The sequence below is a fragment of the Temnothorax americanus genome, unplaced genomic scaffold (genome assembly GCF_048541705.1).
Source record: "Temnothorax americanus isolate GAGA-0224 unplaced genomic scaffold, ASM4854170v1 Scaffold17, whole genome shotgun sequence".
Taxonomy (NCBI): domain Eukaryota; kingdom Metazoa; phylum Arthropoda; class Insecta; order Hymenoptera; family Formicidae; genus Temnothorax; species Temnothorax americanus.
In genome coordinates, this window is record NW_027509307.1 from 3236602 (window position 1) to 3256690 (window position 20089).

Consider the following 20089-nt stretch of genomic DNA (forward strand, 5'->3'; position numbering starts at 1 on the left):
AGCGAACTTGCAAAAGATGCACAGTTTCTTCAATCTTCCGTGAATATTACATCCTAAGATAGTTTTCTTAAAAAAAGATGTAAATTTTTTCTTGAAATTTATATATCTGTTTTACGCGCAAAATATTAATGAATTTCTATATAATATATTTTAATTACAAATATATACATAAAACATAATAATCTACATTTAAAAAATCTCCAGAAGAAAGAAATTAGTCAAGATGTTTAGACTTTTCTGTCTTTTACAATTAATGTAACTCAGCATCTTTTTTTCTTTTATGCAGATCGAACGAAAACACTTTCGAAGTGGTAATGTGTGAAAAAAAATACTTGTTTTATTATGTTGTCTATGTTATTGTTATCGATGGTCAGGTCTTTGTCGCTGGTGTATATTGTAAAAAAATTAACGGCGGCGTCTCTCCTGGAATGGGGTAGTCGGCGGAGCGCGTCGTAGCGTTGCGATGCTGCGGACGCCACCGAAAGAGCCGAGGGAAACGAGAGAGAGAGAAAGGAGCGTCGCGACGACGCGGAGGCTGACGACGCACTGACTGCCCGCCTGGGTGCTGCCGACAGTAGTCGCGCTGGGTGAGAGAGAAAGAGAGTACGAGACAGGAAAAGGTGGGTAGAGAAGGGAGAGAGAACGAGAGAGAGATAGAGACGGAAAGAGAGAGAGAGAGAGAAAAAGAAAGAGAGAGAGAGGGAGGGAGGAAGGGAGGGAGGGAGGGAGAGTGAATGTGGATGCAACCCTGGTCTCCTGATCTCCTAACTGCACTGACACCCTCTCGCCGTGCCAAAATCTATCCACCCACGCGCTCGCGAACACCCCCGACATATCGCCCGTTCTCGGTTGATCGAGAATCGTACACGTCGAAGATCGCGACACACTTTCGGCAACGCGTCGCGACAGTGATGACGCGAGAGTAGCAAAGCTCGATCAGCTTGAAATTGTGAATGTTCCTGCCGGAAAACGGTCTCGTTGAAAATTTCCTTGCCTAAGGACGAAAGTCGTTACAAACGACAGTCGTATACAGAGAGAAAATATGTAACACGTTCTCGGTGTGCGTCTTATGACGACCTGTGTATACAGAGCCCGTTAATGAGCCCACCTAATGAAGTAGCACTTTATGGCGCGCTTTATATACCTTGATGAACTATGTGACTTATAAAAATATGCATACGCATCTTCATGATTGAAATAATATAATTTCTCCTAGTGCTTTTTCCGGTAACCATAATGATTTGTCAAAGTAATCTTTTGCATTCGCTTATTTCATTATATACGAACACTATTATATGAGAATTATGAATTTTATTGTTCTCGCGCTAATTTCACAGCGTGCACGGCGATAAACCTACAACGAAATCGCCGATGTCCCGACAAAGGCGAGGGTGCTTCTGTACCTCGCGAGGTGCTCCTCTAACCTCGCGATGTGCTCCTCTAACCTCGCGATGTGCTCCTCTAACCTCGCGAGGCGCTCCTCTAACCTCGCGTGGCGCTCCTCTACCTCGCGAAACACAAAATGTAGCGACATATATTGCAAGATTAGCTCTTAAAATTTTTTTAGAAGCACTTTGTTTTATTAATTTATTAAACATATTATATTTTTGGGGTAATAAAACTATTCTGGAAACCATATAATGATTTGTCAAAGTAATCTTTTGCATTCTCTTATTTCATTAAATACGAACACTATTATATGAGAATTATGAATTTTATTGTTCTCGCGCTAATTTCACAGCGTGCACGGCGATAAACCTACAACGAAATCGCCGATGTCCCGACAAAGGCGAGGGTGCTTCTGTACCTCGCGAGGTGCTCTTCTAACCTCGCGATGTGCTCTTCTAACTTCGCGATGTGCCCCGCGAGGAGGGTGTGGAGGTGAGAGAGTGAGGAGGTAAGAAGGGAAACAGAGGAGGGGCAGGTAAGAGGAGATAAAGGGAGGTTAAAGCGGCTAGGCACTGAGAAGGTGTAAGCACGAACGTTAGCTGAGCTAGAGGGGCGCACGGCAGGTGAGCCGAGCCGAGAGCGGCAGCACGAGGCAGAGCGTGAACAATAGCGAAGAGAGAGGGGGCGACTCAACACAGGATCCGGGACGCGGACAGCAGCGCGAGGCAGGGCATAGAGTAGGTGGTGGAGCTAGAGGGGGAAGTGAGCCGAGTTAGGAGGAGATGAGTGAAGGGAGAGAAACGGGAGGGAGGGAAAGAGTGCGATAGGTAAGGTTAAGGAAAAGGAGAAAGTTAGGAGGGGGAGCACGGGAAATTTAGAAGAGTTATGGAAAAGGAAGAGGGAGGAAATGGACAGGAGCGGGGGTGAGGAAAGGAGGAGATTTTTAAGAGAAGTAATATGACGGCAAGATCTCCTAAAAAAGACTCGGAGTTAGGTGTGAAGGAGTTGGGAGAAAGAATGGGAGAAATGATGGAGGAATTTAGGGCAGTAAGAGAAGAGCTAAGGGAGGGTTTCAGGGAGCAGGGTAGGGAGATGAGAAAAGAGATAGAGGACCTGAGAAGGGAGTTTAGGGAGCGAGAGAAGAGATGGAAAGAGGAGAGGGAAGAGACAAATAAGCAGAAGGAGAAAATGGAAGAAAGAATAAGAAAATTGGAGGAAAAAATGGAAGAGAGAAAGGAGGGGAAGAGGGAGGAGGAAGTAAACGGTTAGAGGGGAGGCGGGGGAGAAAATAAGAGAACTGGAGAGAAGGCTGGAAAGGAAAGAAAAGGAGGAGAGAAGAAGAAACATTGTAATAAGAGGGCTGGAAGTAAAAGAAGGAGGGAGGAGAGAAAATGCAGAAAAGTTACTAGAAGGAATAGGAGCGAAAGTAAAGGCAATAGAGGTGAAGAGAATAGGAGGTGATGCAGAAAAAGGAAGGGAAATGGTGCTGTTGAAATTGGAGAACGAAGAACAGAAATGGGAGGTTATGGAAAAAAAGAGGAGACTAGTGGGGAGAAAGGAAAGAATTACGGAGGACCTATCGTGGGAGGAAAGAAGAATGAATTGGAGGTTGAGAGAGATAGCGAAAGGGGAGGAAAGAGAAGGTAGGAGGGCATGGATTAAGGCAGGCAGAATAAGGCTGGAAAATACTTGGTGGAGATGGGATATGGAAGAGGAGGTGTTAAAGGACGAAAGGGGAAGGAGAAGAAAGGAGAGCAGAGGAGGGAAGGAAGGGAAAGAAGGTAAAGGAGGAGAGGGAGAGGTAGGAACGGAGACGGGGGAATAAGAGGAGAAGAGGATAGAGGGGGTGAGTTAGAGAAGGACAACACGAAAGTCAGAAGAGAAGAAGAGGGGGAAAGTAAGTTAGTTTGGAGGATAGTATTCTGGAACGTAGCGGGGTTGGAAAATAAAGATAAGGATTTTTGGGAAGGGCTGAAGAAAGAAGATGTGTTAGTCATGTCAGAGACCTGGATAGGAGAAAAGGGCTGGGAAAGAATAAGGGGGAGATTTCCAAAAGGGTACGAATGGGGGGTGCAAATGGCGAAGAAAAAGAATAAAAAAGGAAGAGCAATAGGAGGGATGATAATGGGAATAAGAAAAGGATTAAAAGAAAAGGGAACGACAATAGAAGTAGATAGAGAGGGTTGGATTGCGGGAAAGGTCAGAACAGGTGGTGAGAACTGGAGTATTATAGGGGTGTATGCAAAGAAAGAGGGGATGGAGGAAAACGTACAAGAGTTAGGAGATAGAATGGAAAAGAAAGAAGAAGGAAGGTATACGATAATTGGGGGAGATTTTAATGCGAGGACTGGGCAAGAAGGTGGGAGGATAGAGGAAGAGGAGGGAGGAGGATTGGGAGAAGGAAGAAGGTCGAAGGACAAGAAAGTGGACAGAGAGGGGAGGCTGTTGGTAAATAGCTTAGAGGAGAGAGGATGGGAGATATTCAATGGAAATGTAAGAGGAGACGAGGAGGGGGAGTTTACGTTCACGGGGGGAAGAGGTAGTACGGTGATTGATTACATAATAGGGGAAGGAGAAGTAAGAGAGAAGATAGTGAGCATGGTAGTGGGGGAGAGAGAGAGTAGACTCGGACCATCACCCATTGGAAGTAGTAGTAAGAAGGGGGGAAGAGGAGGAAGGCAGGAGAGGAGGGTGGAAGAAAAGAAGGCAGGGGGGTGTGGAACGAGGAAGGAACAAGAGGTTTATAGAAAAAATAGGAGAGGTGGAAGTAAAAGAAGTAGAGTTGAATAAGGAATGGGAAGAAATGGAAATAAGAATAACAGAGGCAATAAAAGGGGTAGAGGAGGAGCTCGGAAATAAGAAAGGGAAGGTGGGATGGTGGGATGAGGAATGTCGAGAAGCGAAGAAAGAGGCAAGGAGAAAATTAAGGGACTGGAGGAAGAAAAGAGGAGAGGCCAGTGCGTATAAGGAAAGGAGGAAAGAATTTAAGGAGATATGTAAGAGAAAGAAGGAAGAGGAGAACCAGAGATGGGAGAGAAAAAGTGGAGGGAGCAAGGAGGGAAGCGGAGGTAGGTATGGGAGATAGTGAATAGGGAGAGAAGGAAAAGGAGGGGAATAGAGGAAGGGATAGAGGAGGAAGAATGGAAAGAGCACTTTATGAAGTTATTAGGAGGAGTAGAGGGGAGGGTGAGGATGGGGAAGGAAGGAGAGAGGGAAGAAAAGGAAGGAGAGGAGGAAGAGGAGATAAGTCTAGAGGAAATGAGGAGAGTTATAAAGAAGCTAAAGGACGGAAAGGCAATGGGAAAGGATGAGATTCCAGGAGAGGCATGGAAGCGAGGAGGGAAGGGGTTGGAGGTTTGGACATGGAAATTTATCAATAAGATATGGAAGGGGGGGAGGATGGCCGGAAATTTGGAAGGAAGGTATAATTGCGCCAATCATAAAGAAAGGGGAAGGAAAGAAGGCAGAGGAATATAGAGGGGTGACAATAATGCCCTCTTTGTATAAGGTGTACACGGCTATTCTGGCGGAGAGGATAAGGGAGGAGATAGAGGGAAAGAGAATGGTACCACACAACCAGACAGGTTTTAGAAGGGGAATGGGAACGATAGACAACATTTACGTGTTGAACTACATGGTGAACAGAAGGTTAGAGAAGAAAGGGGGAAAACTGATAGCATGTTTTGTGGACCTGAAGGCGGCGTTCGATTCGGTGGATAGAGGAATACTAATAAAAGCTATGAGAGAAAGGGGAATAAGGGAAGGACTGGTGAGAAGGACGGAGGAGATGCTAAGAGAGACGAAGAGTAGGGTAAGAGGAGGAAACGAATTGGGAGAAGTATTCTGGACGGGGAGGGGAGTAAGGCAGGGATGCCCTTTGAGCCCGATTCTGTTCAATGTGTTGCTAGCAGACCTGGAGGAGGAAATGGATAGAGTTAAATGGGGAGGGATAATGCTAGGAGGCAAGAGGGTGTATACTCTGGCCTACGCGGATGATATCGTGCTAATTGCAGAGGATGAGGACCAAATGAGGAGTCTGATAGAAAGACTAGAGGGTTACCTGGGCAGGAAGAGATTGGAATTGAACGTGGGGAAAACAAAAATAATGAGGTTTAGGAAAGGAGGAGGGAGGGACAGTAAGAGAAAATGGAGATGGGAAGGAAAAGAGTTGGAAGAGGTGAGGGAATTTCGGTATTTGGGATACGTGTTTCAAAGAAATGGAGGGCAGGAAGCACAAATAAGGGAAAGGATAAAAAAGGCGGGCCGCAGTGATGGGAAAAGTCTGGGGGATAGGGAAGAGGAGATTCGGGAAAGACTGGGGAAAAAGACTGTGGCTGTTCGATTAGACTGGTGTGGACGGTGTTGAGTTATGGAGCGGAAATATGGGGATGGAGAGAAAGGGAAGGAATAGAAAGAATGGAAGAAAGATACATTAGATGGGTATTGGGAGCGGACGGGAGAACACCGTGGTATCTAGTGAGGGAGGAGTTGCAAAGGGAGAAATTAAGAGGGAGAGCAGGAATGAGGGCATGGAGATTTGAGAAAAAGTTAGAGGAAGGTGGAGGAAGTGAACTGGCGAGGTCTGCCTGGGAAGAGTTGAAGGAAAGAGAGATGGAAGGGAAAGCAGGTTCAGATTGGGAAAGAGAGAGAGGAAAGTTCTTCGAAGACAGAGGCGTGGGGTTAAAAGAGGGTATAAAGCAAAGTGGAAATGGAGACGAATGGTTTCTTAAATTGTTTGAGGGAAATAGGGAGACGCAGAGAAAAGAGAGATGGGAGAAGATCGAGAAAGCAGAATACAATAAGTGGTATAAGTGGATAAAGGGAGAGGGTTATCCCGGGATATTTGAAGAAGGGATGGGGAGAAAGTAGATGGGGAAGGGTGGCTAGATTCAGATTAGGGAACGAGGTAGGAGAGAGCAGATATTGGGAAGCGGAGGAGAAAAAGAAGTGTAGGTTGTGTGGGAATAAGGAGGAAAACGTGGGAGCATGTATGGGAAGAATGTAGAAGATGGAATTCAGGAAAGGGAAGCTGGCAGGAAGCGGTAGGATGGGTGTTTTGGACGAGGAAGGAGGAGGAGAGGAATGGATGCTGGAATTAGAAGGGGAGAGAATGGGTGGAAAGGGGGATTTGGAGGAGCTAAAGGAGGGTAGTGGGGAAGATGGAAGGGGAGATGGGGGAGAAGGATAAGTGGGAGGGGAAGAAGAGGAATGTAGAGAAAAGGAGAAGTGAGTTAATTGGTCTGTTTTAGAGCTGGCAGGATGGAGCGTGAAGGGAGAATGATAGTGGAGGCAGTGGAAGGGATTGTAGAGGAGAAGCTAAGGAAGATGCTGAGGGAAAAGAAGGAGGAAGACAGAAAAAAGGACGAGAGGATGGAGGAGCTGGAGGAGAAGGTAAGGAGGTTGGAGAGAAAGATAGAAAGGCTGGAGCAAAGGGGAGGCAAAAGGAAGAGGGAGGATAGCGAGGAGAGTATGGCGGGAAAAAAGAAATGGTGGGCAGGTGAGGGTAAAAGGAACGAGGACGATTTCAGAAAGAGGAATATAATTATAAGAGTGGAGAAAGAGAAATGGGAAGGTAAGGAGACCAACTGGGAGAAAGTGAAGGAGCTTTTCGCAGAAGGGCTGAAGGTGAAGGTGAAGGTAAGAGAGGTGATAGTGGTGGGGCAGAGAGGGATTTGGCTAACAATTTTGGTAAAGTTAGGAGACGAGGAGGAGAAGAGGCGGGTTTTGGAGGCGAGGAGAAGGGCAGGGAACTCCATAGGAGTCAAGATACACGAGGATAAGTCGGTGGAAAGGAGGGTTAGGGAGAGAGAAGAAGGGAGAAGGGAGGTGCACAAGTGCACAGGGAGATCGGCGGAGGAAGAAATCGCGAGAGAGGATGGAGGAGAAGCTTCTCTTGAGCCCAGAGGAGGAGGAAGGAGGAGGGACGAGAGAGGAAGCAGGCCAAATAGGGAGGAGTAGACAGGAAGGATGGAGGTTAGAAGGAAGGAAGGAAGATTTGACGGCAGAAGCGGAGGACGAAGAAGAGGGATGAAGAGGGGAGGGGAGGGGGGGGGTAATTATTTTTTGTAAGGTCGCATATGGCCAGGCACATGGGAAAGAGAATGTACGAGGTTTGGGTACGTTCCTCATAAAAACGCCTTGTAAACCCTACGGGGAAAGGCAATAAACAGCATACATACATACATACATATTATGTTGTCTATGTTATTGTTATCGATGGTCAGGTCTTTGTCGCTGGTGTATATTGTAAAAAAATTAACGGCGGCGTCTCTCCTGGAATGGGGTAGTCGGCGGAGCGCGTCGTAGCGTTGCGATGCTGCGGACGCCACCGAAAGAGCCGAGGGAAACGAGAGAGAGAGAAAGGAGCGTCGCGACGACGCGGAGGCTGACGACGCACTGACTGCCCGCCTGGGTGCTGCCGACAGTAGTCGCGCTGGGTGAGAGAGAAAGAGAGTACGAGACAGGAAAAGGTGGGTAGAGAAGGGAGAGAGAACGAGAGAGAGATAGAGACGGAAAGAGAGAGAGAGAGAGAAGAGAGAGAGAGAGAAAAAGAAAGAGAGAGAGAGGGAGGGAGGAAGGGAGGGAGGGAGGGAGAGTGAATGTGGATGCAACCCTGGTCTCCTGATCTCCTAACTGCACTGACACCCTCTCGCCGTGCCAAAATCTATCCACCCACGCGCTCGCGAACACCCCCGACATATCGCCCGTTCTCGGTTGATCGAGAATCGTACACGTCGAAGATCGCGACACACTTTCGGCAACGCGTCGCGACAGTGATGACGCGAGAGTAGCAAAGCTCGATCAGCTTGAAATTGTGAATGTTCCTGCCGGAAAACGGTCTCGTTGAAAATTTCCTTGCCTAAGGACGAAAGTCGTTACAAACGACAGTCGTATACAGAGAGAAAATATGTAACACGTTCTCGGTGTGCGTCTTATGACGACCTGTGTATACAGAGCCCGTTAATGAGCCCACCTAATGAAGTAGCACTTTATGGCGCGCTTTATATACCTTGATGAACTATGTGACTTATAAAAATATGCATACGCATCTTCATGATTGAAATAATATAATTTCTCCTAGTGCTTTTTCCGGTAACCATAATGATTTGTCAAAGTAATCTTTTGCATTCTCTTATTTCATTAAATACGAACACTATTATATGAGAATTATGAATTTTATTGTTCTCGCGCTAATTTCACAGCGTGCACGGCGATAAACCTACAACGAAATCGCCGATGTCCCGACAAAGGCGAGGGTGCTTCTGTACCTCGCGAGGTGCTCCTCTAACCTCGCGATGTGCTCCTCTAACCTCGCGATGTGCTCCTCTAACCTCGCGAGGCGCTCCTCTAACCTCGCGTGGCGCTCCTCTACCTCGCGAAACACAAAATGTAGCGACATATATTGCAAGATTAGCTCTTAAAATTTCTTTAGAAGCACTTCGTTTTATTAATTTATTAAACATATTATATTTTTGGGGTAATAATTATTCTGGAAACCATATAATGATTTGTCAAAGTAATCTTTTGCATTCTCTTATTTCATTAAATACGAACACTATTATATGAGAATTATGAATTTTATTGTTCTCGCGCTAATTTCACAGCGTGCACGGCGATAAACCTACAACGAAATCGCCGATGTCCCGACAAAGGCGAGGGTGCTTCTGTACCTCGCGAGGTGCTCCTCTAACCTCGCGATGTGCTCCTCTAACCTCGCGATGTGCTCCTCTAACTTCGCGTGGCGCTCCTCTAACCTCGCGAGGCGCTCTTCTACCTCGCGAAACACAAAATGTAGCGACATATATTGCAAGATTAGCTCTTAAAATTTCTTTAGAAGCACTTTGTTTTATTAATTTATTAAACATATTATATTTTCGGGGTAATAACTATTCCGGAAACCGCATATAATGATTTGTCAAAGTAATCTTTTGCATTCTCTTATTTCATTAAATACGAACACTATTATATGAGAATTATGAATTTTATTGTTCTCGCGCTAATTTCACAGCGTGCACGGCGATAAACCTACAACGAAATCGCCGATGTCCCGACAAAGGCGAGGGTGCTTCTGTACCTCGCGAGGTGCTCCTCTAACCTCGCGATGTGCTCCTCTAACCTCGCGAGGCGCTCCTCTAACCTCGCGTGGTGCTCCTCTAACCTCGCCAGGGTGCTTCTGTACCTCGCGTGGTGCTCCTCTAACCTCGCAAAGGTGCTTCTGTACCTCGCGAGGCGCTCTTCTACCTCGCGAAACACAAAATGTAGCGACATATATTGCAAGATTAGCTCTTAAAATTTCTTTAGAAGCACTTCGTTTTATTAATTTATTAAACATATTATATTTTCGGAAATAACACTATTCCGGTAACCATAATGATTTGTCAAAGTAATCTTTTGCATTCTCTTATTTTATTAAATACGAACACTATTATAGGAGAATTATGAATTTTATTGTTCTCGCGCTAATTTCACAGCGTGCACGGCGATAAACCTTCAACGAAATCGCCGATGTCCCGACAAAGGCGAGGGTGCTTCTGTAACTCGCGAGGTGCTCCTCTAACCTCGCGAGGGTGCTTCTGTACCTCGCGTGGTGCTCCTCTATCCTCGCGAGGGTGCTTCTGTACCTCGCGTGGTGCTTCTCTAACCTCGCGAAGGTGCTTCTGTACCTCGCGAGGCGCTCCTCTACCTCGCGAAACACAAAATGTAGCGACATATATTGCAAGATTAGCTCTTAAAATTTCTTTAGAAGCACTTCGTTTTATTAATTTATTAAACATATTATATTTTCGGGGAAATAACTATTCCGGTAACCATAATGATTTGTCAAAGTAATCTTTTGCATTCTCTTATTTCATTAAATACGAACACTATTATATGAGAATTATGAATTTTATTGTTCTCGCGCTAATTTCACAGCGTGCACGGCGATAAACCTTCAACGAAATCGCCGATGTCCCGACAAAGGCGAGGGTGCTTCTGTACCTCGCGAGGTGCTCCTCTAACCTCGCAAGGTGCTCCTCTAGCCTCGTGAGGCGCTCCTCTAACCTCGCGAGGCGCTCCTCTAATCTCGCAAGGCGCTCTTCTACCTCGCGAAACACAAAATGTAGCGACATATATTGCAAGATTAGCTCTTAAAATTTCTTTAGAAGCACTTCGTTTTATTAATTTATTAAACATATTATATTTTCGGGGTAATAACTATTCCGGAAACCATATAATGATTTGTCAAAGTAATCTTTTGCATTCTCTTATTTCATTAAATACGAACACTATTATATGAGAATTATGAATTTTATTGTTCTCGCGCTAATTTCACAGCGTGCACGGCGATAAACCTTCAACGAAATCGCCGATGTCCCGACAAAGGCGAGGGTGCTTCTGTACCTCGCGAGGTGCTCCTCTAACCTCGCGATGTGCTCCTCTAACCTCGCGATGTGCTCCTCTAACCTCGCGAGGCGCTTCTCTACCTCGCGAAATACAAAATGTAGCGACATATATTGCAAGATTAGCTTTTAAAATTTCTTTAGAAGCACTTCGTTTTATTAATTTATTATACATATTATATTTTCGGTAATAATTATTCCGGAAACCATATAATGATTTGTCAAAGTAATCTTTTGCATTCTCTTATTTATTAAATACGAACACTATTATATATATATATATATATGAGAATTATGAATTTTATTGTTCTCGCGCTAATTTCACAGCGTGCACGGCGATAAACCTACAAGAGACCGTAAAATTATACATACGCATAAAAAATTAATAACAATTAAGGGAAACCGCGGTTTGTCCCAAATACTTGCTGAATCGTTTTGTTGTCACAAGGACGTGATCCCCTAAAAATTTGGAGAGAATCGTTCTTTGCGATCGGTCGCCGTTGAATAATTTATCAATAAAAAATTAATAACAATTAAGGAGAACCGCGGATTGTTGCAAATACCTTCTAAATCGTTTTGTTGTCACAAATACGTGATCCCCTAAAAATTTGGAGGGAATCGTTCTTTGCGATCGGTCGCCGTTGAATAAATTATCAATAAAAAATTAATAACAATTAAGGGAAACCGCGGATTGTCCCAAATACTTGCTGAATCGTTTTGTTATCACAAGTATGTGATCCCATAAGAATTTGGAGGGAATTGTTCTTTGCGATCGGTCGCCGCTGAATAAATTATGAATAAAAAATTAATAACAATTAATATAAAACCGCGGATTGTTCCAAATACTTGCTGAATCGTTTTGTTGTTACAAGAACGTTATTCCCTAAAAATTTGGAGAAAATCGTTCTTTGCTATGTTCTACAATTATTTATCGAATAATCTATAATAATTAAAGCATGTTTTTATATCAAACCGATGAAAAAACAGTTTGAATATTGTAAAAAACATTTATATATAAATAAATTTAATTTTCAATAATTAATAATATTTAAGAAAAGCCCAGCGGCTAATAATATTTAACCTACGATACGTTCGGACCCCCTGAGAAACCCATATGATATTCGGCCCTGTCCGCGGGACGTTCCGCTGCTAGCTCCCGCTGCTAGCTTCAGCGACATCTTTTTACCAGCGAACGCGTATTTAAAAGTGACATTTTTTTTCAAATTTCAGTGCATATTTTAGTGCGCGTTTCATACGGTTACAAAATTTTACGTCGAGTGATTTAACGCTAGCACAAATGAAACTTGAATATTTAATCAGGTAATGTAAAATAATAGGGTGCATACACAAGAATTTTTAAATAAGAGCGAGTAGTCTGTTTTCGCGAGCGGTCAAATCTCTTTCGCTACGTTTCGCACGGACAACGAATTGCTCATTATTGTTTCGAATATAGTTGCGCAAAAGTTCGTATATTTATTTAAACACACAGAATGCTAAAGGTAAATTACGCGTCACACATACGTGTTCATCCATCTTTCGTGAAAAATAATGAGGTGCAAGCTTTAATTTGTGTGTACTCGACATTACTCAGACGTAAGTTTGAAATTGCAATTATACTCTTAATTGCAATAATAATTTAGGTAGGAGAGCTTAGTTTAGATCTTTAGACCGCCCAGCCCCTATCGGAGCTGCAGCGCGATCAATTAATTAACTCGTGCTATATATCGCTATTTTCTTTTGACATCCGCATTTCGCATTTCCTCGAGTATCTCGGAAAGTTGCCAGCATTTCTCATCGTACTTTCGTTAAAGATTATGTGATTATAGACAACGACTGGTGAAAGTGTCATTAATCATGTAACAGCTGATACTTGATACCAATTCTACGAAAAGTTGCAGATTATTTACGTACCGCAATAACATACAGCAGTACTCATTAATAATCGCTCCGGTTATCTACTACTTCTTTTAGTAGACGCTATGATATATTTCTGACCACTTTGCATGCAATAGCGCGCCGTTTTAAATTTCTCTTAATATATCGCGCTTTACTGTGTTTCACGTGAAAGTTGCTATATATCATAAAAAAAGATGAAAATTAACCGTTGCCACAATAAAGCAACGTTTACAAAGTGCGATTTGTATACAAACATAAAACGAGAACGTGCTTAGGCAAGTATTTAAAATATTATATGTAATATTTTATTATTATATTTTATATAAATATATATAAATATTAAAATATTTATTACATTAATATATTTCACAATATTACGTTAATATGTATAATGTTATAATTAATAAAAATTTACAGAGAGCGCGTGCAGTTAATTATATATAGAATTGAAAATCATTCCATTGAGATATTCAGAGATAAAAGCTATGTGCAAGAGAGATCTTGTTATCTTTATTAACTTAGTAGGTTCACAAAATCTCCTCCGGTTATATTGAATTCAGTCACGATATAGTACATCACAGTGTAAGTATTTACTCACAGCCGTATCATGCAATTAGTGTTTTGGGGGAGAATTGCATCGAGAAGTGGGATGGGAATTACGCGGTACAGCCAATTAAGGGGCCAAAGGTATACACCTTCTCGTAAGAGTGAAAGAACCCATTTATTGATGGAAAAGGTTTAGCACCAAGTGCCCAGTCATTCACCATCGGCGAAAGTAATCTCGCACTTTGTCAGCGCGAAGATTTAGCCGCAGTTGGGCACCGCTGCTACCAAAAAGCTAACCCAATTCTAGTACCACATATACTAGAAGTAACTGTAAGTAGGTAGTTCGAATCTTTGGTTCACCGTTCGCACATACAAGACTAACCCGTAGAAACGGGAGTTATCGGGCGAAGAAAAGGTATCAAATTGCACGGTGATTTAGATGTAGCGAAAGAAAATAGTTTTAAATAGAAGTACGCAATGCATATAGCGTGATATTTTAAAGCGCATTAACATCGCGTTAAACACGTTAATTTCAATCGTAAAATATTTAACAAATGTATTGTGTCTAGAACGTGTTACTGTGATATCTTATTCCTACGATATATTATATAGTTTGCAATTAGGTTGCGCACAACGCTGTGTTGAGAGGGGAAAATTGTAAATGCCCCGAAGTTTGTGAAGCTGAGAATTTTGCGAGTATATAAAACTTTACACGCGTTATAATATCAGAATACTGTCTGTCGAATTAACATTTCTTACTTTGTCTTATACATACCCGTTCTGTATGCAAGTATGCGTTCAAAGTTTGATAAACTTTTATAATAAGTGGGTAAATTGTAGTCAGAATAGGTATGTTTAAAGTTTTTAGAGGGGAGATTCAGGAAAGTACGTTTAATATAGAAAGACTAATAAAGTTATTTTTTTATTTTTTAAACTCATTTTTAAGTAATTCTCGCAACGTCTTTCGCCATACATATATATGTACGTATATATACAATAAAGTTTCCTATATGAATTTCACGACGCTATTCAATAAGGTACGAAGTGGACAGACGTCGGTTAAAATTCCAACCGTTAGTACATTCTTCGACATACCCTCGGAATACTTTCTAAGTTATTCCGCGAAAATATTCCACGGATATAATATCCGTCAGTAGTTAGGTAGACAGATTCGATGAATTGCGATAAGTTGGTACTTGATAAGAAATTTCAATTCAAGTTTATTACCTCCATTTAATTCAGAATTTCATTTTCGCTTGACGATTTTGTAACAAAAAACGGACAATAAAACACATTATTCTCTTGATCCTCGTTCTTCAAAGGATTATCGACGACATGGTCAGGTTTAAACTGGAAGCCAGTATTTGTCTCTTCACCTTTTCACAAGTGTGTAGCGAGTAAGGACGTCGAGATCATGAATTGCGGCAAAGCTTGCGCAGAGAATTTATTTATTTTTTATTTTTTAACTTACATCTTTTTAATTAATAAACATAATTATAAATGTATATAAAAATAAAAACAATTAAAAACTTTTTGATAAATATCTATATATACAAAACAAAGTCGGGTTAGTTACACCATTTAACTCAAAAACGGCTAGACAGATTTTAATGATCTCTGATTTGTTGGATTCGTCTCCGCTCCGAATAACAGAATAACTATTAAAATATCGGAAAGATTCATACGGGGCCGTGCCTTAATACCGGGGCGAAGCCCGGCGGGGCATGCTAGTACATATATAAAATATATTGTGACACCTTATTATTCTACATTTCTCAGTAGAAATAGTGACCTCATTAATTTTTCTCATTAGCTAACTTTTGTAACAAATTGCGGGAGTAAAAACTTTGTCGATATATTTCACTGACTTTTCGTTCGACAGAACTGCAATTTTCCCAGGCTGTTTTCGAGCCGGACCTGTTTTTGACCAGGAATGTAGTATGAAGTAAATTTGTGACCGACAGTAGTGCATTAATATCCCCAAAATTATACCGCATAAAAATAAATCTACGGCCAACAGAACATTAACATCTCAATAAACTTTATACCACACAAAATAAAATAACGCAGGTTTGCATTAAGTGAAAAAATTAAGGTCATATTAGTCAATGTTATATATCGAAAACTGAGCAAAAAATAATTTTTATTTGCAAAGTACTACCTAGAGTTTATTTATTGCATGTGAAAGCGACCACGTTGATGCCTGAGTCAGCGATTACACATCTAATTTAGTAGAAACTCAAATGTTGCAAAACATTTTTCGATGAATAAATGCTCCTGCAATTTGCACGATATATTATAAACTACCGCCAACTTAACAACTCTGCTTTACTAATTTATTTATTTTGCAATTATTCCCAAGAATATTGTAAAATTTATATTATTTCAAATACGTTAAACACAGTGCGTTATCGTAAAGCTTTTATAACATGTTTTTATTCTTTTAATTTGGCATAATCCAAATTAAATATATCGTTGCGTTTCTGTACAATTTCTTAATCTTATACTGCATTGTGTGACACCGTTTTTCTTGCTCGGTCAATCCCCAACTTATTGTCTCCGTAGGGTTCGACAACATCACAATACACTTGCGAGGCTTCGCGGAAGCCTCTACAAATACTGGAAATGACAGTCTACCTGCAACTGCGATTCGATAAAGACGTGACTGTTGTCAGTCCCGATTATCGCATGGAGGAAAACGTCGGAAAATGGCGATGCCTCAGCGGAAAATGACTGTAATCCAAGGCATGAACATTTTTACAACTTGCTTCCGTCTCTCCATCCGTCGTGCAAAATACGGGTCTAATTTTCGACGCTTCTTGTTGGAACGCTTCGAAATTATCATTCTCAGAGAGGTTTGACGTGAAAAAGTGTAAATAGAAGAAGCGACATTCTATTTTGAGCCTTGTGTCGACAGAGATTGTAGTGTTTCATAAGGATTTAAAGCTCTCTCGCTTGTGCTGTGTAATCTTCAGTTGTATAATGTTTAAACGTCCTCCATCTAATTTTAAACGCCACTACCATAATGAATTCGACGAATATTAAAGAGCATTGCCACAACGAGAAAATGCAATTTGTCACAAATTAAGTGAAATTAAAATGAGAAAATTCCTACAGCGATAATTTGCCAGCAATTATACGTAGCCAATTTTAACATCGCGGTTAAACTATTAAAAGACAAAAGCAACACGTATAGTATTATACTTTTTTTAAATGCGCAGATTCTTTTTAACATTGTCGTGTAACGTTATCTTCATTCAAGCGGAATCGTCAATGCCGAATGGATTTTTATCGTCGTTCCAATTTGCGCGCGAGCGGCAAGGCGATAATATTGTGTAAGATTCGCTTCTCTAAAACTTGCAGTTTTTCTTTTGCTCGTCGCAATCTCGAGGGCGTACACGCTTCAAGAGTCGGTCTCAACTGGTTCGACCCCGAGCAGTAACAATTGCTCGACCACCGACAGCTTCCTCATTCTTCGTTCCCGAAACGAGGCACGGGAGGGCGAGACGGACACGATGACGGCGGACGTGCTCGTGGACGGTACGAAGAACAACTCGAACGTGTCGCATCCCAGGACGTTGACCTTACCCAAGGACTGGGACGAGAAACCGAAACTCAAGTTCCCGAAATTCACCACGGAGGAGCGTTACAAGATGATGAGTTTGCATCTTGATAAGGGATGGTTCGCCTTCGATTTCCTTAGAGGCTTCTTGCCTTTCGTGCAACCTTACGACATACCGGCTGGTACGGTTTAATGGAGATCGTAAATGTTTTTTCGCGAAATCTCTTTTTAGCGAGCTCGTATAAGATTTTAAAATACGTACGTCTCGACAAATTCGTTTTTGAATCAAATGATCAGCGTTTTACGACGCGTCTAGCTATATCAATAATTCATACGCAAGCTGTTTCAACTAGAAAAAAAGAAGTACAACATTTTGCACGTGTAAAACGTATGTACGCTACGAACCATGACTCATGCATTGAACGTCTGTTCGGTCAAACGTATCTTCGTTTAAATCCTTGAACTTTTATAGTTTTTATTCCTATGACTGATTTTTCACAGATGGCTGCAAATCGCAATTAAAAGATATCTTTCACTTGTATATGGAGTGACATTTATATGAGAACAGATCGATAATCATTGGCACATATACGATCGTATAAAGGAAGCAAAATTTTTTTTATTTATTTCTCAAATATTACAACATATTACCAACGTGCGAATGTATTTTTATCGTATTTTATCCAATGGTTTAATGGTTCTAGGTCTAGCAAATAAATTTAAAAGCAGTTCTTAGGCTCTATCAGACTATTATCGTTTTGCCTTCCAATTAGCGATGCATAGAGAAGATTATAATTCTTCTCGCTCGTTACAGATTTACTAGCGGACGCCGTGGAAAATCGCATAAGCACTACTAAATTGATCTCCGAGGTAAGGCAAAATCACGCTGAGAATTCAGAAATATTTAACCGGCGAACGACGAAGTGGATCATTAAAGAAAATGCAAGACTTCATTAGATCCTCGCGACGGAACCTCCGATATTTCCGAGCGTTTCGTACTTCTCGAAGAGAATTTCTTACGATGTGCAACGTGCGCGATTCATAATTTTTGCGATTTTAACCGTCGCGCGAATATTGCTGCTAGAGTTCTTCAAAAGTATCATTCTTACTTTTACAGTCTATGCACGTGGAAGCAGCTTTCTTGGGCTTAGTAGGCATGTGCTGCGTACTGGCCTGCATAATACCTGGCACGGAACTTTGGCTCGCCTGTCGTCCAATCAGAGAGGATTACAAACCTTCTCGGCATCCCGGTGTTCTCGCATTTCTCCTCGCCGTTCTCGTCTTTATACTCGGGTAGGATCTATGACGATTCTCCGTTCTTAGAGACGACGCTCCGAAAACTTATTACCTTAACTTCCAACCCTACCCGTGTTCCTTGATACTTCTGTCCTTCTTGATTACACTTCGCGAGTACATAATCGTCGCGAACTTAGCGACTATAAAATTCCCACGATTACAAAAAGATTTTAAAATTAATACGGAAGATTTCTTTATTACTTTGCACTTGATATAAATTACCAGTTATTTTGTTTTGTTTTTAATAATTTTTAATAGAAAGATAATAGAAAATTGACATTTATAGAATACCTATCAAATATGCATACAAATATGTTGATCATTTTTTTATATACATTTGCATTTAAATAATTGTAATACTATAACATTAGAGCGATATGAGTCGAGAACAAATGAAGTTAGTTGGAAGAGAGAGGCGGTTTAAGTAGGCAATTAGTCGTCTTACGACGTTGGGAAACCTTTTAACTAAAGCAAGCATTCGCTACGTTATTCATAATCTTTAGTGCGCGTGGCTTTCAGGTCTTGCATGGTGACAATGATAATATGCAACGAGGCAGTTGCGGTCGGGATCGCGAAACTCCCCATGACAGTAGAGACGGGGTTGCAGGATTTGAAGGACTATCACGCGGACACCACATCACAGTTGCGAAAGTGCCTCACGAGAAGTTTAGACGTGGCCAGCGAAGCGATCCTCGCTGATCTGGACAGTGAGTGAAATTTTCTTTTTAACAGTATTAAGACACTCGACGCGGGAAAGTTTCTTCCGGCAAAAAGAGCGCATCAGTTTATCGCGTTCAACGAAGATAATGTGCAAAACTATACTTTTAACCATAGCCGTAACTATATGAACATCCCTGAGATGCTTACCGAATGCTCTTTCCTGTTAGCGTGTTCGTGTTGTACACGAACATAACACCGAGTTACTATAATTGCGTTCTGTCTTAAATGTGCTAGTTTTCCAGACTTTCTACCTTCGCTCGTTATAACCGACGTGTGAGAAGTACCTAACAGGCACAAACAAGCAAAAAATAAGAAAGAAATGTTAAAATTATATATAGAGACCATAATGCGAGATCTTTATTGAGCGCTATAATACACGAAATGCTTAAAAGACGAGCTAAATAAAAATTTATAATATCTTTGTAAAATATTTTTGCATTTTAATATAACAAATTTTTGGCACTAGTTTTTTTTGCTTTTGCTTGAGAAAAAATCCTTTCGTTCTATTGAGAGAGAAAAAAAATTTTCGTTACCGCTAATGGCACTAGAAAATACTACTCGCGGCCGATTAACTAATTTCCGGAGTAGAGTCGAGTGCGGAGAACCGCTTGCGGTTCGATTGCTCGCTTACTTACTTTGATGCAACATAGCGCTCGGTTGTAAGCGACTCTCCGTACTTGATTCTTGAACGAAAGCCGAAAACTGGCTAATTTTATCACTAAATTTGTAGGCCCGCGTTTAACGTTACAATCGTCTGCACGTTGCCGAATTTAATCGATTCTATCGCATGTTTAAACTTGACCGCAAATGTGGTCGGATTCAAATTGTTTAACATAGCTTAACAATTTAACAGTGCGGTAAACTGCTAGAGCTTAAGCAACTTGAGCCTCCAGTATAAAAGTGACGCATTTAAATCCAGTATTCACATTATGAATTTTATTATAATTTTAATAAAATTTTTAAGACTAAATTTTTACATCATTATTAAAATTAAAAATCACTAGCAATAAGTAACTAATGCACAGAAAATTAAATAATGTGTAATATTTTTGAAACACGAGTTAATATGCAGCAATATGAGAATATCTATACCTATAAGTAATGAGGAGCAATATCAGATCATTGAATTTTTCATATTTGTGGCTCATGAACTCCAACAAAGGAGTCAAATATAAAATTATATCAATATTTTCAAAAGCTTTTGTTTGGTTTAATTATCTTTATTCATTTTTTATGCATGATATCAAGGTATTCACTGACACAGGGTAGTTTCTTGCCATATGCCGCAACCAGAAATATT

General features: G+C 41.3%; 2 protein-coding genes across 9 annotated transcripts in view; one reads left to right on the forward strand and one right to left on the reverse strand.

Annotated features, from left to right (window-relative positions):
- Positions 1 to 560, reverse strand: part of LOC143895915 (trace amine-associated receptor 9) — a 67443-nt gene extending 66883 nt beyond the window's left edge. For 3 of the 4 annotated variants that reach the window (XM_077403403.1, XM_077403406.1, XM_077403405.1), the window contains exon 1: positions 333 to 558. The gene's annotated coding sequence lies outside the window, so the exon portion shown is untranslated. Of the gene's footprint in view, positions 1 to 332 lie in introns of all 4 variants that reach the window. The other variant, XR_013256494.1, reaches the window with a different exon arrangement.
- Positions 1 to 20089, forward strand: part of Prom (prominin) — a 102825-nt gene that overhangs the window by 68171 nt on the left and 14565 nt on the right. For 4 of the 5 annotated variants that reach the window (XM_077403372.1, XM_077403371.1, XM_077403370.1 and 1 more), the window contains exons 3-7: positions 15777 to 15956; positions 16575 to 16955; positions 17588 to 17643; positions 17891 to 18066; positions 18589 to 18776. In XM_077403372.1, the coding sequence (XP_077259498.1) occupies positions 15920 to 15956; positions 16575 to 16955; positions 17588 to 17643; positions 17891 to 18066; positions 18589 to 18776 (838 nt within the window). In that variant the 5' untranslated portion in view covers positions 15777 to 15919. The remainder of the gene's footprint in view (positions 1 to 15776; positions 15957 to 16574; positions 16956 to 17587; positions 17644 to 17890; positions 18067 to 18588; positions 18777 to 20089) is intronic. The other variant, XM_077403373.1, reaches the window with a different exon arrangement.